At 34.8% G+C, this 17,959-nt stretch overlaps 1 protein-coding gene across 3 annotated transcripts in view; it reads left to right on the top strand.

Annotated features, from left to right (window-relative positions):
- The window catches only part of LNPK (lunapark, ER junction formation factor), an 80,599-nt gene that overhangs the window by 12,110 nt on the left and 50,530 nt on the right, over positions 1 to 17,959 (top strand). For all 3 annotated transcript variants that reach the window (NM_001132700.1, XM_063712487.1, XM_054548671.2), the window contains 1 exon segment: positions 10,238 to 10,296. In NM_001132700.1, coding sequence (NP_001126172.1) covers positions 10,238 to 10,296 — 59 coding nt within the window.

Below are 17,959 nucleotides of genomic sequence, written 5' to 3'. Positions count from 1 at the left end.
ATTTACTTAAAGACTAAACAGGCAAAAGGGGCAATAAAGTATGTTGTTTTACTCAACACTGTCTACATTGATTATATAGTTTAGAAATCTACCTGATATCTGTAAAAAGTGCCTGCTGTCTGCACATTCCCAGTTTCCCAAATGCTTTTACTGGAAAGGTCATGGATCAGGACTGAACATATATTGTATAACTATTCCAAAATTATTCTTTATGGTAGAATATCAATACTCTATATAAACATCCTTTGAAATTTTATTATATTTTCACTTCAGAATGTAATATGGAGGAGTTTAATATAATTCCACATACTGTTTTTCGGCCTTTCAGATTCAATAGTATATTTACCTCCCTTGATCTTTTCAACTATTACTGAAACCTAAATCATAATATAAATGCCAAATTTATTTTGTAGGAGTCATTAAGGCTACACACCATAGTGAGGGAAGGTTTGGGTTACGTAAAGTTACAATTTTGTATTTCTGCATTATGTTAGCAAATATACATTACCTTGGGAGTTGGTTCATTTTCTAAGTCAGCAACCATTAAGTTTTGTTTCTATGTTAACTAATGCTACAAGCAATCTTGTAGATTTTTACTTTCGGATACCTTATTTTTACGAATTATAACTTTCTAGACATTTCATTCTCTGTAATTTTAGAGACTGATCATCATCATAAGATATTGAAGAGTTAGCCATAATTTTCTTATTTGTTTTTGCCTCTCAAAATGGGGTTGTTGGGGAAGAAATTTAAGCAAGGGAATTGAGGAAGGTGGTCATATTCCTATTTCTCTTCTTGTATCTCCACTTAAATTGAAAGCCATTTAAGGATAGGGATTTGTTCTTATACAGTTTTCATGCCTCCTCTCTCTCCCCAGAAGTAGCACATGTTAGGTATTTCCTCAATCCAGCTAGGTTGACAAACATAATTTGTAACCTTTTGAAGAAAGTTAAATGTTTGTTTCATGATACACTAGTAAGAATACACGTGTCTTTCAGCCAGGCGTGGTGGCTCACGCCTGTAATCCCAGCACTTTGGGAGGCCGAGGTGGGCGGATCACGAGGTCAGGAGATCGGGACCATCCTGGCTAACACAGTAAAACCCTATGTCTACTAAAAATACAAAAAAATTAGCCCAGCATGGTGGTGGGCTCCTGTAGTCCCAGCTACCTGGGAGACTGAGGCAGGAGAATGGCGTGAACCCAGGAGGCAGAGCTTATAGTGAGCCAAGGTCGCGCCACTGCACTCCAGCCTGGGCGACAGACTCAGAGATAACCTCAAAAGGAATTTTTAGATATGGCTTTTATATATAATAAAGAAGACATTTGTAAGGAAAAATGGTTTTGAGTTGTATGCCCCAAAAAACAAAAGCAAGAAATACTTGATTCTTATTTTTTACACCAAAATAAATCATTGTTACTATTTTGCCTAAACATGAAGGTAATTATTGCTGAAGTCTTTGGTGGTTAAATAAGCTGACAAAGAAGTCAACATAGTTATAAATATTAAGACCTGTATATCAATTCATCTTTAGCTTTTTTTTTTTTTTTTTTTTTGAGACAGAGTCTTACTCTGTTGCCCAGGCTGGAGTGTAATGGCGCAATCTTGCCTCACTGCACTCACTGCATCCTCTGCCTCCCAGGCTCAAGCAATTCTTGCGCCTCAGCTTCCTGAGTAGTGGGGATTATAGGCATTCACCACCATGCCTGTCTAATTTTTGTGTGTGTGTGTGTGTGTGTTTTTTTTTTTTTTTTTTTTTTTGTTCCAGTAGAGATGGGGTGTCAGCATGTTGACCAGGCTGGTCTCAAACTCTTGGCCTCAAGTGATCTGCCCGTCTCAGCCTCACAAAGTGTTGGTATTACAGGCATGAGCCACCACGCCCAGCTCATCGTTAGATTTATATATTGCTAAATCTCATCTAAAAAGATTTTGATAAATTGGATAGGGCTTATGATATGGTGGTTTGAAAAAGAACACTTAAGTTTGGCAGAAAGGGCGAAAGAGGTAACAAAATAATGTTGCATATATGAAGATTGGTGAAAAACCACCAGGTTTATAGAATGTTAATTCTTTACCCAAAGTAAGGAAGGTTTAGTTATATTGATTGAATTGAGATATTCTGCTATATTTCAACTTTTAGCATTTTTAGTTTGAGTACAGTAAAACACTGAATATTGAAGTTTTAAAATGTTTACGCTGTCCTCTGTATGATTCTATTATATTGAAGTTCCAAGTATTTCCTGCTAGGACACATATTTTTTTAGTTCAAGTCATTAGATGTTATTGAACAAAAATTCATGCTGTAGTAATATTCCAAGTAGCATTAATTTCATTCAGAAAAGAACAACAAATGCTTTGATGAATGTGAGTCAAAGAAATTTTTTATTTCTCAACTGATATATTGTATATATGAATGTAGTGATTTTCTTTTTTTTTTTTTTAATTATACTTTAAGTTTTAGGGTACATGTGCACAACGTGCAGGTTTGTTACATATGTTTACATGTGCCATGTTGGTGTACTGCACCCATTAACTCGTCATTTAACATTAGATATATCTCCTAATGCTATCCCTCCCCCCTCCCCCTACCCCACAACAGGCCCTGGTATGTGATGTTTCCCTTCTTGTGTCCATGTGTTCTCATTGTTCAATTCCCACCTATGAGTGAGAACACATGGTGTTTGGTGTTTTGTCCTTGCGATAGTTTGCTGAGAATGATGGTTTCCAGCTTTATCCATGTCCCTACAAAGGACATGAACTCATCATTTTTAATGGCTGCATAGTATTCCATGGTGTATATGTGCCACATTTTCTTAATCCAGTCTATCATTGTTGGACATTTGGGTTGGTTCCAAGTCTTTGCTATTGTGAATAGTGCCACAATAAACATATGTGTGCATCTGTCTTTATAGCAGCATGATTTATAATCCTTTCGGTATATACCCAGTAATGGGATGGCTGGGTCAAATGGTATTTCTAGTGATTTTCTATACTAATTTTATATTCAACTACAATAATAGTCTTATTGTTTGTAATAATTTTTTTGGTTGATTCTTTGAGAGCTTCCAAGTATGCAATCATATAATCTGTAAATAGCAATAATTTTACCACCTCCTTTTGTTTTTTTCGTTTGTTATTTTTTTTCTCGTTTGATATTTTTGATTTTTTTTTCTCTTGGCTAATTATGTTAGCTAATACCTTCAGGACAATGTTAAGTTGTAGAGAAAATAGTGGACATACTTGATGTGTTTTTTTGGGAATTCTTCTAATGTTTCACCATTGGGCATTATTGTGACTTTTGGATTGAGACAGATATATTTGATCATGTTAAGGAATTTTCTACCTATTCTTACTGTATTTAGTTTTTTTTTTTTTTTTTAAATCAAGAAAGGTTGTTGAATGTTGTTAAATACAGTTCATTATCTATGGAGATACCATATGATTTTTCATCTTCTCTTGATACAAAGGGATAATATTAAATATTGAATCATTCTTGAATTCCAGGAAAAATTTCTGCTTTCAGTCTTGTGATCATTTTATAAAAACATCAAAAACTTTTCTTTATTTTCATTCTTTATTTGTTGAAACAATAACACTGTATATGTTTTTGAAACTATGACATTTTCTGACCACTGCTTTAGTTTTATGCCATGGGTCTTGATATATAGTGATTTATTTTGGTTATTTTCAAGATATGATGATTTTTTTGGAGGGAGTTATAATCTGTGAGTCATTTATGGATGGCAAATATATATTTATATTTTTATTTATTGTCTTAGTTAAAATTTCTAGTTTTACTGTATTGCTCTCAGAGAATGTTAAATATTTCTGATTTAAATTTATTGAGTTTTTTTGGTGGAATGTTATTTGGTCAGTTTTTTAAGTGTTTCATGAACATTTGAAGATGTATTTTCTTTTTTCAGTTACACAGAGTTGAATATTAGCAATGAGAACTACCTTATGCTATATTGATCTTCTATATCCTAATAACAGTGTATTTCTACTTTTCCCTGTATTTCTTTTAGTTTTGCTTTATGAATGTTGATGCTTTGCTCTTTACATGGGTATTTCTGTTATATCTTCGTTATAAACACATCCTTTAAAAAGAATTTTTAATTTTGAAAAAATTATAGATTAACAGTAAGTTGCAGAAAAAATGTACAGGCAGGTTGCAGGTACCCTCACCTGGCTCACCCCAATGGTAACATCTATACGGTAGTTTTTCCTTCATCCACAGTTTTGCCGTCTGCAGTTTCAGTTAACTGTGGTCAATTGCAGTCTGAAAATATTAGTTTTTCAAGAGAGACTACATTCATATAACTTTTATTGCAGTATAGTTATACTTGTTCTATTTAGTTATTTTTGTTAATCTCTTACTGTGCCTAATTTATAAATTAAATCCCTATACCTACATGGTATGTATTTATAGGAAAAAACTTAGTATATGTTGGATTTGGTACTGTTCATGGTTTCAGGCATCCACTGGGGGTCATGGATCCTATCACTGAGATTAAGGGAGAACTACTGTAGTAAATTTCTAGTTAGCCTGGAACACAGGAAGATATGCCTTTATACCAACACGACCTATAAATAACTGACACAAAGTAAATGTACCACAAAGTAAAAGGTTTTAATTAATTATAAAAACCAAAAGCAAAAAAAATTGTTTCAAAACAGACCAACTTCTTTCATATCAACAAATATTAAGCCAGGAAATTGACATTGTTTCAATCCACAGAGCCTATTCAGAGTTCATCAGTTTTATATGAATTCCTTTGAGTGGGTTTTATATTTCTATGCAATTTTATCGCCTGTAGTTTTGTGTAACCACCGCACAATTCAGATCCAGAACTGTTCCATCACCACAAGGCTCCTTTTTGCTACTCCTTTATAGCCATACACATCTTTCTCCACTTTCCCCATTCCTAACCCCTGCCATCCATTAATCTGTTTTCTGTCTCCAGAAATTTATTTCAAGAATGTTATAAAATGGAATCACATAGTATGTAACCTTTTGAAATTGGCATTTTTCACTCAGTATATTGAGATCCATCCAAGTTGTTCAATGTGTCAATAGTTCCTTTCTTTCTCTGAGTAGTATTCCGTGGTATTAATGTAGCATAGTTTAACTATTCACCTGCTGAAGAACATTTGCATTGTTTCTAGTTCTTGCTATTACCAATAAGGCTGCAATGAATATTTTGTACAGGTTTTTATGTGAACATAAGTCATTTCTCTGGGGTGTATGCCCAACAGTGCAAATGCTGGAGTATATGGTAAGTACATGTTAGTTTTATAAGAAATTGCTAGGCTTTTTTTCAGAGTAGCTATACCATTTTACATTTCCACTAGGTAGGTGTGAGTGATCCAGTTTCTCTACATTCTTGCCAGCATTTGGTGTTAATCACTATTTTCTGTTTTGACTGTTCTGATAGGTATGTAGTAATATCTCATTGTGGTTTTAATTTTTATTTCCCTAATGGCTGAGGATGTTTCATGTGGTTATTTGCCATTAATATGTATCTTTTTTTAGCAAAATGTTTATTCATGACTTTTGTCCAATTTTCTAATTGGATTATTCATTTTTTTAACTGTTGAATTTTGAGAGTTCTTTATATATTATAGATAAAAGTTCTGGCCAGGTGCAGTGGTTCACGCCTGTAATCCCAGCACTTTGGGAGGCTGAGGCAGGCGGATCATGAAGTCAGGAGTTCAAGACCAGCCTGACCAACATGTCAAACCTCATCTGTATGAAAAATACAAAAATTAGCCAGGCATGGTGATGCGTGCCTGTAATCCCAGCTACTAGGGAGGCTGAGGCAGGAGAATCGCATGAACCCAGGAGGCGGAGGTTTCAGTGAGTCAAGATCGCGCCCCACTGCACTCTAGTCTGGGCAACAGAGCTAGACTCCGTCTCAGAAAAAAAAAAAAAAAGTTCTTTGTTGGATATATATGGTTTACAGCTTTATTTTTTCCACCTAGTCTTTAGATTGTCTTGTCTTTTCATTCTCCCAACAGGGTCTTTTGCAGAGCAAAAGTTTTTAATTTTGATTAGGTTCATGTTATCAGTTTTTCCCTTTATTAATTGTGTTTTTCTTGTCAATTCTGAGACCACTTTACCTTGCTACAGGTTATGAAGGTTTTCTCTTATGTTTTTTTCTATACCTTAATTTTTTTTTTTTAACATATAAGTTCATAATCCATTTTGAGTTAATCAAGGTTCAGGTCAAGGTGGTTTAATTTTTGTTTTTTGTTTTTGCCTGTGGATGTGCTCAGTCAACGTTTTTTGGAAAGGAATCACATTTTTTTTTTTTTAACTTTATAATGTGACCTTCTTTTAGTTGAAAGGTTTTTTTAAAAAAGTTTAACCATTGGAGTTTTAAGATCACAACCCTTGTTTTGTTTGCATTTGCCTGCTATACCTTTGTCTATGGTTTTATTTTCAACCTTAAAAGATACTTAGTTTTAGATGCATCCATTTACATTATAGAGTTGGGTTTTGTCTGGTGTTACAGTGTGAAGGTCTTTTTCTTTTACCTTAGTGAGTTTAGCCCACTTAATATTTGTTGATATGAAAGAAGTTGGTCTGTTTTGAAACAATTTTTTTGATTTTGGTTTTTATAATTAAAACCTTTTACTTTGTGGTACATTTACTTTGGGTCAGTTTTATAGGTCGTGTTGGGATAAAGGCATATCTTCCTGTGTTCCAGGCTAACTAGAATTTTCCTTATGATTCAGGATTTTGTGTGTGAATTTGTTTAGCTGTTATTTTTTCCCAGCCAATGGGGCTAGGCAATTATTTCTTTCACAATACAAAACTTCCCCCCAACCCCCTTGCCATAGGAATAGAATACTCTGTAAATAGTGTACTTCTGAATAATTTCTTTTTAATTTCTGCCTTCTCTCTTTTTTTATTGGAACCAAACTGAGGAGTGTCTGCCTGTAGCTGTGCATCTTGTTCTCATTGTTACAAACATGGGTTTTAATTTAAGTTCTACACTTGGAAAAGTTTACCTTGTTACCTCTTTGTGAAATACGCAGTTTTCTTGTTTTGCTTCCACTTTTTGGAGCCCCTGTGTAATAATCTCCATTGCTTTTGAGAGTGCCTCCACATATTCTGATGGTTGAGTTTTAGTTATATCTCTGTTTTACCAGAGAAGGAGTTTGCAGTTTTATTTTTGTTCTCCTTGTTTTTTGGATTATTTTTATGAAGAGAAGGGGGAAGTGGATCTTATGCCACTATTCTCTAACTAGAGGTTAGTAATAATATCCTTAATATTGTCAATATCTTCACAAAGTATGTTGCTATATTTTAATACATTATTTTTAATTATTGGGGGAGCAAAACCTTTGTTGGAATGACTAAAACAGAGTCCTGAAGTACTTTAGTTCTTTTTCTTAATTTTATTTAAAAATATAAAAGAGCTAGGCATGATGGTTTGTGCCTGTAATCCCAGTTCTTTGGGAGGCAGAGGCAGGAGGATCACTTGAGGCCAGGAGTTCAAGACCAGTCTGGGCAACATGGTGAGATCCTGTCTCTACAAAAATAACAAAAAATACCAAAGAATTTCATTCAATTTAGCCCTAAAGAATAATAAATTCTGTGTTTTACCTTTTCAAGTCTTGAAGACTTGACATATGGAAATGTCTGTTGTTCGATAGCTTATGTTATCCAGGAGGAATTCCGATAAAAACTAGAGGAATTTATTGTCCACAGAGAGGATTTAGTGAGTTTTATTTTGAAGAGAGTAAATTTCAATTTTTGTAGTATTTACACTGACAATTATATATGCTTTTAAAAAAGTATCTACTCATTTAAGAAAATTTATACATTTCCTACAGAATTCTAGCCACTATCTCTGCAATTCCATCTTTTTTCCCCCGTTTTCTTTCTCTGTATGCTTTTTTAAAGTCCTCTCTTCCAGCCTGCTACTATTTCAGTGGGTTTGCACTGGAGAAGTGATATGAGACTTTTTTATTATTGTGGGATCCTTGAAGGTTATGGGCATTATGCTTAACCTATATTCTCTTATCTCCCTTCCCTTGGTAAGGACAAAGCCTGGTGTTTTTCGTACTTTTAGGTAATTGTCCAAATGCCAAATAGGAATCTGGTGCTAGTTATTTGGTGTTTTCATGTCACAAAAATAAATCATCACAATATTTAAAAAAAGTGTATTATCTATTCCTGTGTAACAGATTGCCCCAAAACTTAGTAGCTTAAAACAACAAATGTTTATTATGTCTCAGCTCTTGAGGGGCAGGAATGTTAAGAGCTGCTTAGCTGGGTAGTTCTATCTCAGGATCTTTTGTTTTTAGGTAAATTGCAGTTAAGCTGTTGGTAGGGGCCACAGTCATCTCAGGCTTAACTAAATCCATACAATCACTGTAGATAAAGTCACTGCAGATCTTTACTCCTTCTGCCGTTATCCAGTCTCCAGCTCACTGCTAGGCATTTGCAATCCCCCTGACTTTCTTCATTCTGTTCTTGTGTTCCTTTTGCTTTTTCCTTGAGGTCTTTTTCTTTTCATATGGGCTGTTTTTTGGCAAGCCTATGTTTAGTTTCCTTTTTCTTTGTATAATCGAGGAATTTATAAATCATGCCAAAGCTAATTGTCTTGCCACCACCAAAATGGCTTCTGAATTCAAATCCCAATAAGATATCTGGTGTGGTCCTACTCACTTTGGCTGATTTTTCCCTAATCCACTTCTAAATTCACACAGGCAGCTGTTAGCAGGCATCAGTTCTTTGCTGAGTGTTTACCACAGACCTTTCTTGCTCACTGCATGGACCTTTTCATAGACTTCTTTGACTGTTCTCATATCATGACAGCTGTCTTCTCACAGAGCTTGTAATCCAGGAGACAGAAAGACAAGTGAAAGAGGAGGCCCAAAATGGAAGCTGCAGTCCTTTATAACTTAATCTTGAAGTGATACACTATCACTTCTGCCATGCTGTTAGTTGCACAGACCAACACTGATGAGAGAGGACTACACAATGGTGTGAATACCAAGAGACAGGGATCACTGGTGACTACTTGCAGGTTGACTCCCCAAAATAGCAAATGCTGTATTTCAGAGTGAAGAACTAATTTTCATACTTATATTCTGAATTTATTTCCAGTACAATCGAATTTTTTTTTACAAGAGATACAGTGTATGTTTTAAGATGATGAAGAATGTTTATATGCTTCTTTTTTTTTTTTTTGAGACAGTCTTTCTCTGCCGCCTAGGCTGGAGTGCCGTGGCATGATCTTGGCTCACTGCAACCTCTGCCTCCTGGGTTTAAGCGATTCTCCTGCCTCAGCCTCCCAAGTAGCTGGGACTACAGGCATGTGCCATCACGCCTGGCTAGTTTTTGTATGTTTAGTAGAGATGGGGTTTCACCATGTTGGCCAGGCTGGTCTCAAACTCCTGACCTCAGGAGATCCACCTGCCTTGGCCTCCCAAAGTGCTGGGATTACAGGCGTGAGCCACCGTGCCCAGCCTTATGTACTTATTTCTGCCAGGTTCTATGGAGAAGTGGTATTTTCCTATGTTTACATTGAATTTAGGAGATGACCCTGACAAGTTTGTGATGAGGATTATTCATTTAGTTTCTTTTAATTCTTTCAATTCATTTGATGTCTTACTAATGCAAGGCCTAAAGAATTATCCTTATAAAATCTTTGGAAGGAGATATTTAGCTAATTTTACTTATCAGGTATTTATTTGAAGGTAAGGTTTTTGTTTGTTTTTCCCTCAGGCTTAATCTCTTAGAGTAGAGACTGTCCCTCCATTGTTAAATAATAGGGAAGGAGTGGCAACTTACATTTGTATAATGCTCTTACATTTGTAAAAACATTTTTCCTTAATGTGTGGGAATAGACAAATTAAGTTTTTGGAAGTGATGCTTACTTAGTAAGGGATTCTAATATTCTCAATCTTTTGGGGGGTGCATAGATTCCTTTCAGACTGATGAAAGCAATGGTCTTTCCAGAGAAATGCACTTATGCACACAAAGGTAATTTTGCAATTTAAGGGGATCATGAGAAGGTCTGTGGACTTTAGGTTGAGAACTCCTCCTTTGAAAGCACAGGTTCTAATCTTCTCTGGCAGAAATAAATGCTTTTTGGTTTTCTGTATATAAAGGGAAATAATGTACCTAACTCTAATTGGAAATATATGTTTTCGTTTTACATGGCTTCTAATTCACTTTTTCTAATGATGTTTTTTGTTTCTGAATTTTGCTTCCCCTTTAGCATCTGGAGCATAAGAACAGTAATTATTTTCTTCTTTTCCAAGAGAACAGAAAGAAATAGTAAGTTTAATTCCAATTTTTAATAAATATTTTTTAAAATACCTATCTTAGAGTGTGCTGGTAAGACAGGTTGTAAAATATGATTTTGGAATGATAATGTGGTAAGTATTGAAGAGTTGTTTATTATAAAGCATGAGAAAGGTTATAAATGATCAAGATGGTTCTGTTTTTAATTTGTGTTATTTCCATCTTGTTCATTTAGATTTTTTTTTACACAAAACAAACTTTTTTTTTTTTGAGACAGAGTCAGGGGGATAGGAAGAACCTGTCGCCCAGGCAGGAGTGCAGTGGCATGATCTCGGCTCACTGCAACCTCCGCCTCCCAGGTCAAGTGATTCTCGTGCCTCAGCCTCCAGATAGCTGGGATTATAGGTGCGTGCCACCACTTCCAGCTAATTTTTTGTATTTTTATAGAGACAGGGTTTTGCCATGTTTCCCAGGCTGGTCTCGAACTCCTGAGCTCAGGCAATCGCCTGCCTCTGCCTCCCAAAGTGCTAGGATTACAGGCGTGAGCAATGGTGCCCGACCAAAACAAACATTTTTAAATAAAGAGAATTTATATTTGTTAAATTAATCTTTATGGAAAACTTGGTTTGTTACAGAGTCTTGTTTCATTTTTACCTCAACCCATTTTTTTCACCCCATATATTATTTTGAAGTATATCCCAAATGTATCTCTCCATTTTTATACCTAGAAAATAATTCTTAATATCATAAAATATTAAATATAAAAATATTAACTTTTCAGTTATAAGTATCATTTGCTTTTAAAAACATTTTGTTTGTTTGACTAAGGATCCAAATAAAGTTTGTACAAATATTAATATATGACTTTCAAATTGCCCTCCTCACTCACAACCTCTCTTCTCTTCTGCTCACATTAGGTCCTATAATCTACCCCAATGACTATTTCCTTGCTGACACTCTTGACCCTTTTGCTCCTCCTTCTCATCCTCCTTATCTGTCAAAGCCTACCCTCTTTAAATACAATTATATGCCTAATCAATGACTGGCAAAACTGTATTCTGATTAAATACATTTACAGGTTTAATCTCATTGAAGCAGCTAAACTTATTAGAGGAAAATGATACAACATGCTTACCTGACCAGACTTATTTTAAATCTGTGATTGCAGATATCAAATATGTACTTAAAACTGCCTTATGGTCCTATTATAGTTCCCCAGTAAATTCACCTTTTTCTCTGTCAGCGTGATGTTTTTTACTGTATTTCTCCTCAAATCACTAATACCTGCCTCCTACCAAAAACCAACAATCAAATCTAACCAAACTAAAACCAACCAACCAACCAAATAAAAAAAATCAAAAGTCACAAAGAAACCCTACAAAATCTACCTGGTCACTCTTAACCTATAGTCTTACTTTATACAGAAAATAGATGTAAACAGATGAGAGCTGCCTATACCACCAAGTGAAGTTGTCCTTCAGTATCTGTGAGGGATTGGTCCCAATACCCCCAAGAATAAAAGTGATGTAGAATTTGGATGTAACCTACACGTCGTCCTGCATACTTTAAATCATTTGTAGATTACTTGTAATCTGTAATACAATGTAAATGCTATATAAATAGTTGCTATATTTTATTAATTTTAAATTTGTATTTTTTATTGTTGTATTGTTATTTTTAATTTTTTTCTGAATATTTTTGATCCATGGTTGATTTAATTCCATGAGTGCTGAACTAATCCATATGGTGGGCTGAATGTATGTAAAGTTAGCTCCACCTGTACTCCGTAAGGTCTCAACCTTCATTATATTTTGTAAGACTGGACTTGATCTCATCTATGGCTGACCGTCATTTATGCTCTGGATTCTAAATACTCCGGCCATCTCTAGAGCTTTACTCTTACAGTTATCTCCTGTAGTTATCATCTCTTTTGCATCATTTTCTATTTTATTATTCCTATTGGCATATAATTCTGCCTCAGTATGTCTATTTGGGGGAAAAAACCTCTCCTGACCCTACATTTCCTTTAAGCTACCACCAATTTCTCTTTCTTGTTTAAAACAAAAATTTTTTAAAAAAATTGTTTATAGTTATTATCTCTTCTTTTCCCCCACCTATTCCTTCTCAACATAATTTGTTTAGGTTTTGTTTCCAACAATTTTTACTGCAGTGGCTCATTTCAAGGTCACTCATTATCTATGTCTTGTCAAAGCCAGTAATCAGCTCTCTTTTCTCATACAGCTTGATCTCTTAACAGCATTTGAATTAATTCAGTTATTCACTCTTTTTCTGAAAACTTTTTAAGCTTCTTTGACAACACTTCACTGGTGATTTCTTTTTAGTTTTATTTGCTTTACCTCTTCTACTAGAATTCTGCCTTTGGCTTTCTTTGATAACTTGTTTGGGTCTGTGCTGTCTGATAGAACCTTATATGATGAGAATAATTTGTATCTACTGTTCAATATGGTATCTGCTAGCCATTTGTGACTGTTGAGCACTTGAAATAAGGCTAGTGTAAATGAAGAACTGAATTTTAAATAGCTTAAATTTAAATAGCCCCATGTGGCTCCTGGCTATTATTAATACATTAGACAGTACATCTCTAGGTGATTTTATTCACTTCCACAGATTTAAATATTGCCTATTTGTTAATGATTCCCAAATCTGAGTCCTTAGTCCAGACTCTTCCCTTCAGCTATAGGCTTGTATACCTAACTGTGTAATTGACATTTCCACTTAGGAGTTTAGTAGGCATCTCATAAGTAACATGGCCAAAAGAGAATTAATATTCCTCCTCCCCTTTATTCCCACTCCCTCATATCTGCTTTTCCCTTTGTTTTCTCCGTCTCAGTAAATGTTTACCCTATATGACTAATAGTTAAAACTTGTATTAGTTAGGGTTCTCCAGGAACTATTATAGGAAATATTATAAGGAATTGGCTCATGCAATTATGGAGACTGAGAAGACTCCAAGATCTGCAGTTAGCAAGCTGGAGACCCAGGAGGGCTAATGGTTTAGTTCCAATGTAAGTCTGAAGGCCTGAGAACCAAGAAAGCCAGTAAGTGTAAGTTCTAGTCTGAAAGCTAGCAGGTTCAAGACCCAGAAAGAGCTGATGTTTCAGTTTGAGTCTGAAGGCAGGAAAGGATAGATGTCCTAGCTCCAGGGAGTCAGGCATGGTGTGTTCTCACTCACTGGAGGGAGGAGCAAATTTTTTGTTCTATTCAGGCCTTCAGCTGATTGGCTGAGGGACACTTCATTAGGGAGAGCAATCTGCTTTACTCAGTGTACTGATTGAAGTGCTAATCTCACAGACACCTCACAAAACAACCTCACAAAACGATACAATCTCACAAACAACCTCACAGACACCCAGAAAAAATAATCTTACAAAACAACCTCACAGACACCCAGAATAATGTTTGACCAATTATCTGGATACCTTGTGTGACCTAATCAAGTTGACACATACAATTAACCATCACAAGACCAAAAGCCTGGGAGCTATTTTTGATTCTTCTTTCATATTCATTCACGTTACCAGCAAGTAATATAATCTTTACCTCCAAAATTATCTTGAATCTGACCAGTTCTCACTTCCTTTACTACTACAGTTCTAATTCATTATCATCTCTTGCTTGCACAATTGCTTGTTCACTAGTCTGTTTTTAAGGTATAAATCAGATCTTGTGTGTCTTTTGCTTAAAATTGTCTAATAGCTTCCCATTGCAACCAGAATGAAATCTGAATTCATATCCTCACTTTCTAGCTTGTTCCTATTTCTTCAACCTCATCTTTCACTCTCCTTTGTTCACTTCTGCTCCAGCCACACTGGCCGTCTTTTTGTACTACAAACAAGTTCCCTGAACCTTACAGTTTCTTTTTTTTTTTTTTTTTTTTTTTTTTGAGATGGAGTCTCACTCTGTTGCCCAGGCTGGAGTGCAGTGGCACGATCTCAGGTCATTGCAACCTCCGTCTACTGGATTAAAGCAATTCTCCTGCCTCAGTCTCCCAAGTAGCTGGGATTACAGGCACCCGCCACCATGCCCAGCTAATTTTTTTGTATTTTTAGTAGAGACAGGGTTTCACCATTTTGGCTGAGCTGGTCTTGAACTCCTGGCCTCAAGTGATCCACCTGCCTCAGCCTCCCAAAGTGCTGGGATTACAGGCATGAGCCACTGCGCCCAGCTGAACCTTACAGTTTCTTAATTTATAAAATGGGAACAGAAAGAATGAGTAAGACCTAGTATTTGATAGCACAATAGGGTGACTGTAGTCAATAATAACTGTACATTTTAAAATAAAGAGTATAATTGGATTGTTTACAATTCAATGGATAAATGCTTGAGGGGAAGGATACCACATTCTTCATGATGTGCTTATTTCACATTGTATGCCTATGTCGAAACATCTCATGCATCCCATAAATATATAGGGCCACTATGTACCCACAAAAAAATAAAATGAAAACAGGAATATTTGTTTTGGTAGGACTGTTAAAAGTAGTAAATGTTACTATATATGAAAGCATATAAAAATTGCAAAGTGTTATACAAATGTGAGCTGATGGCACTGATTCTTCTTTTCCAATTCTTATTTTATTTTTCTTGCTTAAATGGGTTAGGACTCAGTACAGTATTCACTTGAAGTGGGAATAGCAGGTATCCTTGTCTAGTTCCTGATTTTAATGGAAAAACTTTTAATATTTTACCATTAAGTATGATGTTTGCTGTAGTTTTAAAAAATGTTAATGCTTTTTATCAGAGTAAGGAAATTTAAGCTTCTGATACTGTTTTTGGTGATATTTAGTAATATAGCAGATGGTGGAAGAATAGGAAGAAGTTGAAAGCAAATATGCTTTCTGACTTCAAGAAATAGCAAGATAGTAAAAAAATATAAGAAACCTTTTTCAAGAGTTCTTTGGAACACTTCTTTAAGGAAATCAAATGTATGAATATTTTTAACTTATGTAATAAATAGGCAGATCTGGACGTGGTTATGAAAGGGATTTTTTTTGCTTTAAAATACATTTCAGAGGTTCCTTTTGTTTTTAATTGTACTAATTCATTTGAATAGGTAGTACATGTATGTTTAAAATCGACTTTGTAAAAGATTGTCTTGCAGTCACATAGTATTTTTTTAAGCCTGAAGCTATTGGTCCTGTCCTTGTTTTTTATTCTCGATGATTTTTAGTTGTTTTGTTTTACAAGTTGGACCCTGTATAAATTAAAGCAGGGATTGTTGGCTGCAGCCTGGAAGCCAAGTCCTGCCCACTGCTTTGTACAGCTCATGATTGGCTTTTATATTTTTAAATTATTGCAATATTATAATGAATAATATTTTGACATGTAAAATTTATATGAAATTCAAATTTCAGTTTTTATTGGAACACAGTCATGCTGTCTGTAGCTGCATTCATCCTACAATAGCAGAACTGAGTAGCTGTGACAGACTGTGTGGTGCTCTCATCACTTCAGGCACTTGTAGGACTAATCATTTCATCATTTCACACTGTTGTACGACTGATGCAGTTATAACTTTACAGCATTTTTTAAGTGCCATGTGTATTGCTGTACTGTGACAATTTTATTTTATTTTTATTACCCATGCATACCCATCATGTAAAAACCAGAAAAGAAAAGTGGACTTTGAGTGTTGCACTTTTAGTACATAATGGAATGTGGACTATTTTATTATCAAAATGCAAAGCATTGTATTTTTTATGCAATGACGTTATAGCTGTGCTAAAAGTGTACAATATGTATTTGACATTACCATACTAACTACTCATCATCATATTCCCAACTCACAGAAGGCAATGGTCATAAAAATTAGAAAATTTAAAATGGAATATATTATTGCAGAATTGCTCCATAAAACTAAAAGGGAAAATGGGGCTTCAGCCAAAGAAAGTTTCTGAGTGGCTTGTTTGTGAAGAAAGGAAAGCCATTTACCAATGATGAGTTAATTAAATTGTGTTTGATTGCTGCAGCAGAAGAAATGTATTCAGGGAAAATACACTTAAGACTAGTAATATTTCAGCAAGAACAGTTGCCTGAAGAATTGAGAAAATTCAGAAAAACAAACATGAGTAGTCAATTAAAGAACAAGGCAAATGATTTCAAGTGATCTTTCTTGGCTGTTGTTGAGTTGACAGATGCTATCAATACTGCTCAATTGTAGTTTGAGTTGTCCATGCTGAGCTTGAAGTGACTGAAGAATTAGTCTCTATAAAAAGTCTTTGCAGAACAACTTTAGGTGAGAATATTTTCAATGAAGTTTAGAAAACAGCAATTTACTACAGCCTGAAGTGGAATCTGCTAAGATGTACTGTAACTACTGGTGGTAAAAATATGTAACAGAAAAAGACTTAGTTGTACAAATTGTACAAAACTTTTGAAACTGTAAGGTGTTTACATTCTATGGTTATTCATTGTATTATTCAACAACAGGTACTTTGCAGAACATACTTGAATTTGTCATTGTGTAGGGCCAAAGGGAACTTCATTGCTCTCATGGACTTCACCATTGTCAGTTATATGAATTTTAATCATGAATAGAAGCTATCTTGACTTGTCTCACAGCAGTTTGATGGCTTAGCAGTGGCAAAGTTTTATTGTCATATTTTGAGCTCAAAACCTAGATTGAAATACTTCCAAGTGAGAAGGACCATCTTCAGCCACTGTGTTTGAATACTGACTGGCTTTGGAAATTAGCTTTTGCTACAGCCTTGATAATGGTTCTTAATTAATCCAACCTAAGATTGCAAGGCAAAACAATGTATATATGCAAAACCTATAATGTGGTAAAGTCATTTAGAAAACAACATTGCAATAACAAGTAATTTTTTAAAAAGTGCTATAAAAATGGAAACAAGAAGCAGGATTGCCATTCCCACACAAATTTGTAGCAGATGCGTTGTCCGAGGTGAAATTATAGTTCCAGTAGAATTTTTCAGACCTCAAGGCAAGTGCAAAGGAAATTTCCATGTTTCTAAATCCATTTCACTGTATAATTGAAGAGCTTCAGTCTTTGATTTGAGGTGATTAACTTCCAATGTAATAATACTCTAAAAGGCAAATGCCAAGAGAAGAATCTAATAGAATTTTATAAATGCCTTTCAAACTAGTGAATATGCTCAATTAAAATCATATGCTTGTGGATTGATATCAGTATTTGGCAGTAACTACCTGTGTGAAAAGACATTAAAAAATCAAAATGTAAAATCTCATTACAGATCAGCATTAATGGATTATCATTTGCAATCAGTTTCAATGATAGAAAACACTTAGCTTTGAACCTCAGTTAAGTGAAATGTTATCCACCCCTGAAAGTATTCCATTCTTTTCACTGGTAGACTTATATTACAAAAAATTGAACTCAATTATTATATAGGTTGAACATCCCAAATCTGAAAATTCAAAATCTGAAATGCTCCTAAATCCAAAATTTTTTGAATGCCAACATGATACTCAAAGGAAATGGTCCTTGGAGCATTTTGGATTTTGGATTTTTGGATTTGAGATGCTCAGCTGGGGTGTATTCTGCAGATATTACAAAATTAAAAAGAAATTGAAATCTGAAACACTTCTAGCACCAAGCATTTCAGATAAGAGATACTCAACCTGTATTTGAATTTAGTCTATAAAGTTTGTGGAAATTTTGTATTTCTTTTGTATTTCTTAGGCTGGGCGCAGT

The sequence above is a fragment of the Pongo abelii genome, chromosome 11 (assembly GCF_028885655.2).
Source record: "Pongo abelii isolate AG06213 chromosome 11, NHGRI_mPonAbe1-v2.0_pri, whole genome shotgun sequence".
NCBI lineage: Eukaryota > Metazoa > Chordata > Mammalia > Primates > Hominidae > Pongo > Pongo abelii.
This window is presented reverse-complemented; position numbering and strand designations above follow the sequence as displayed.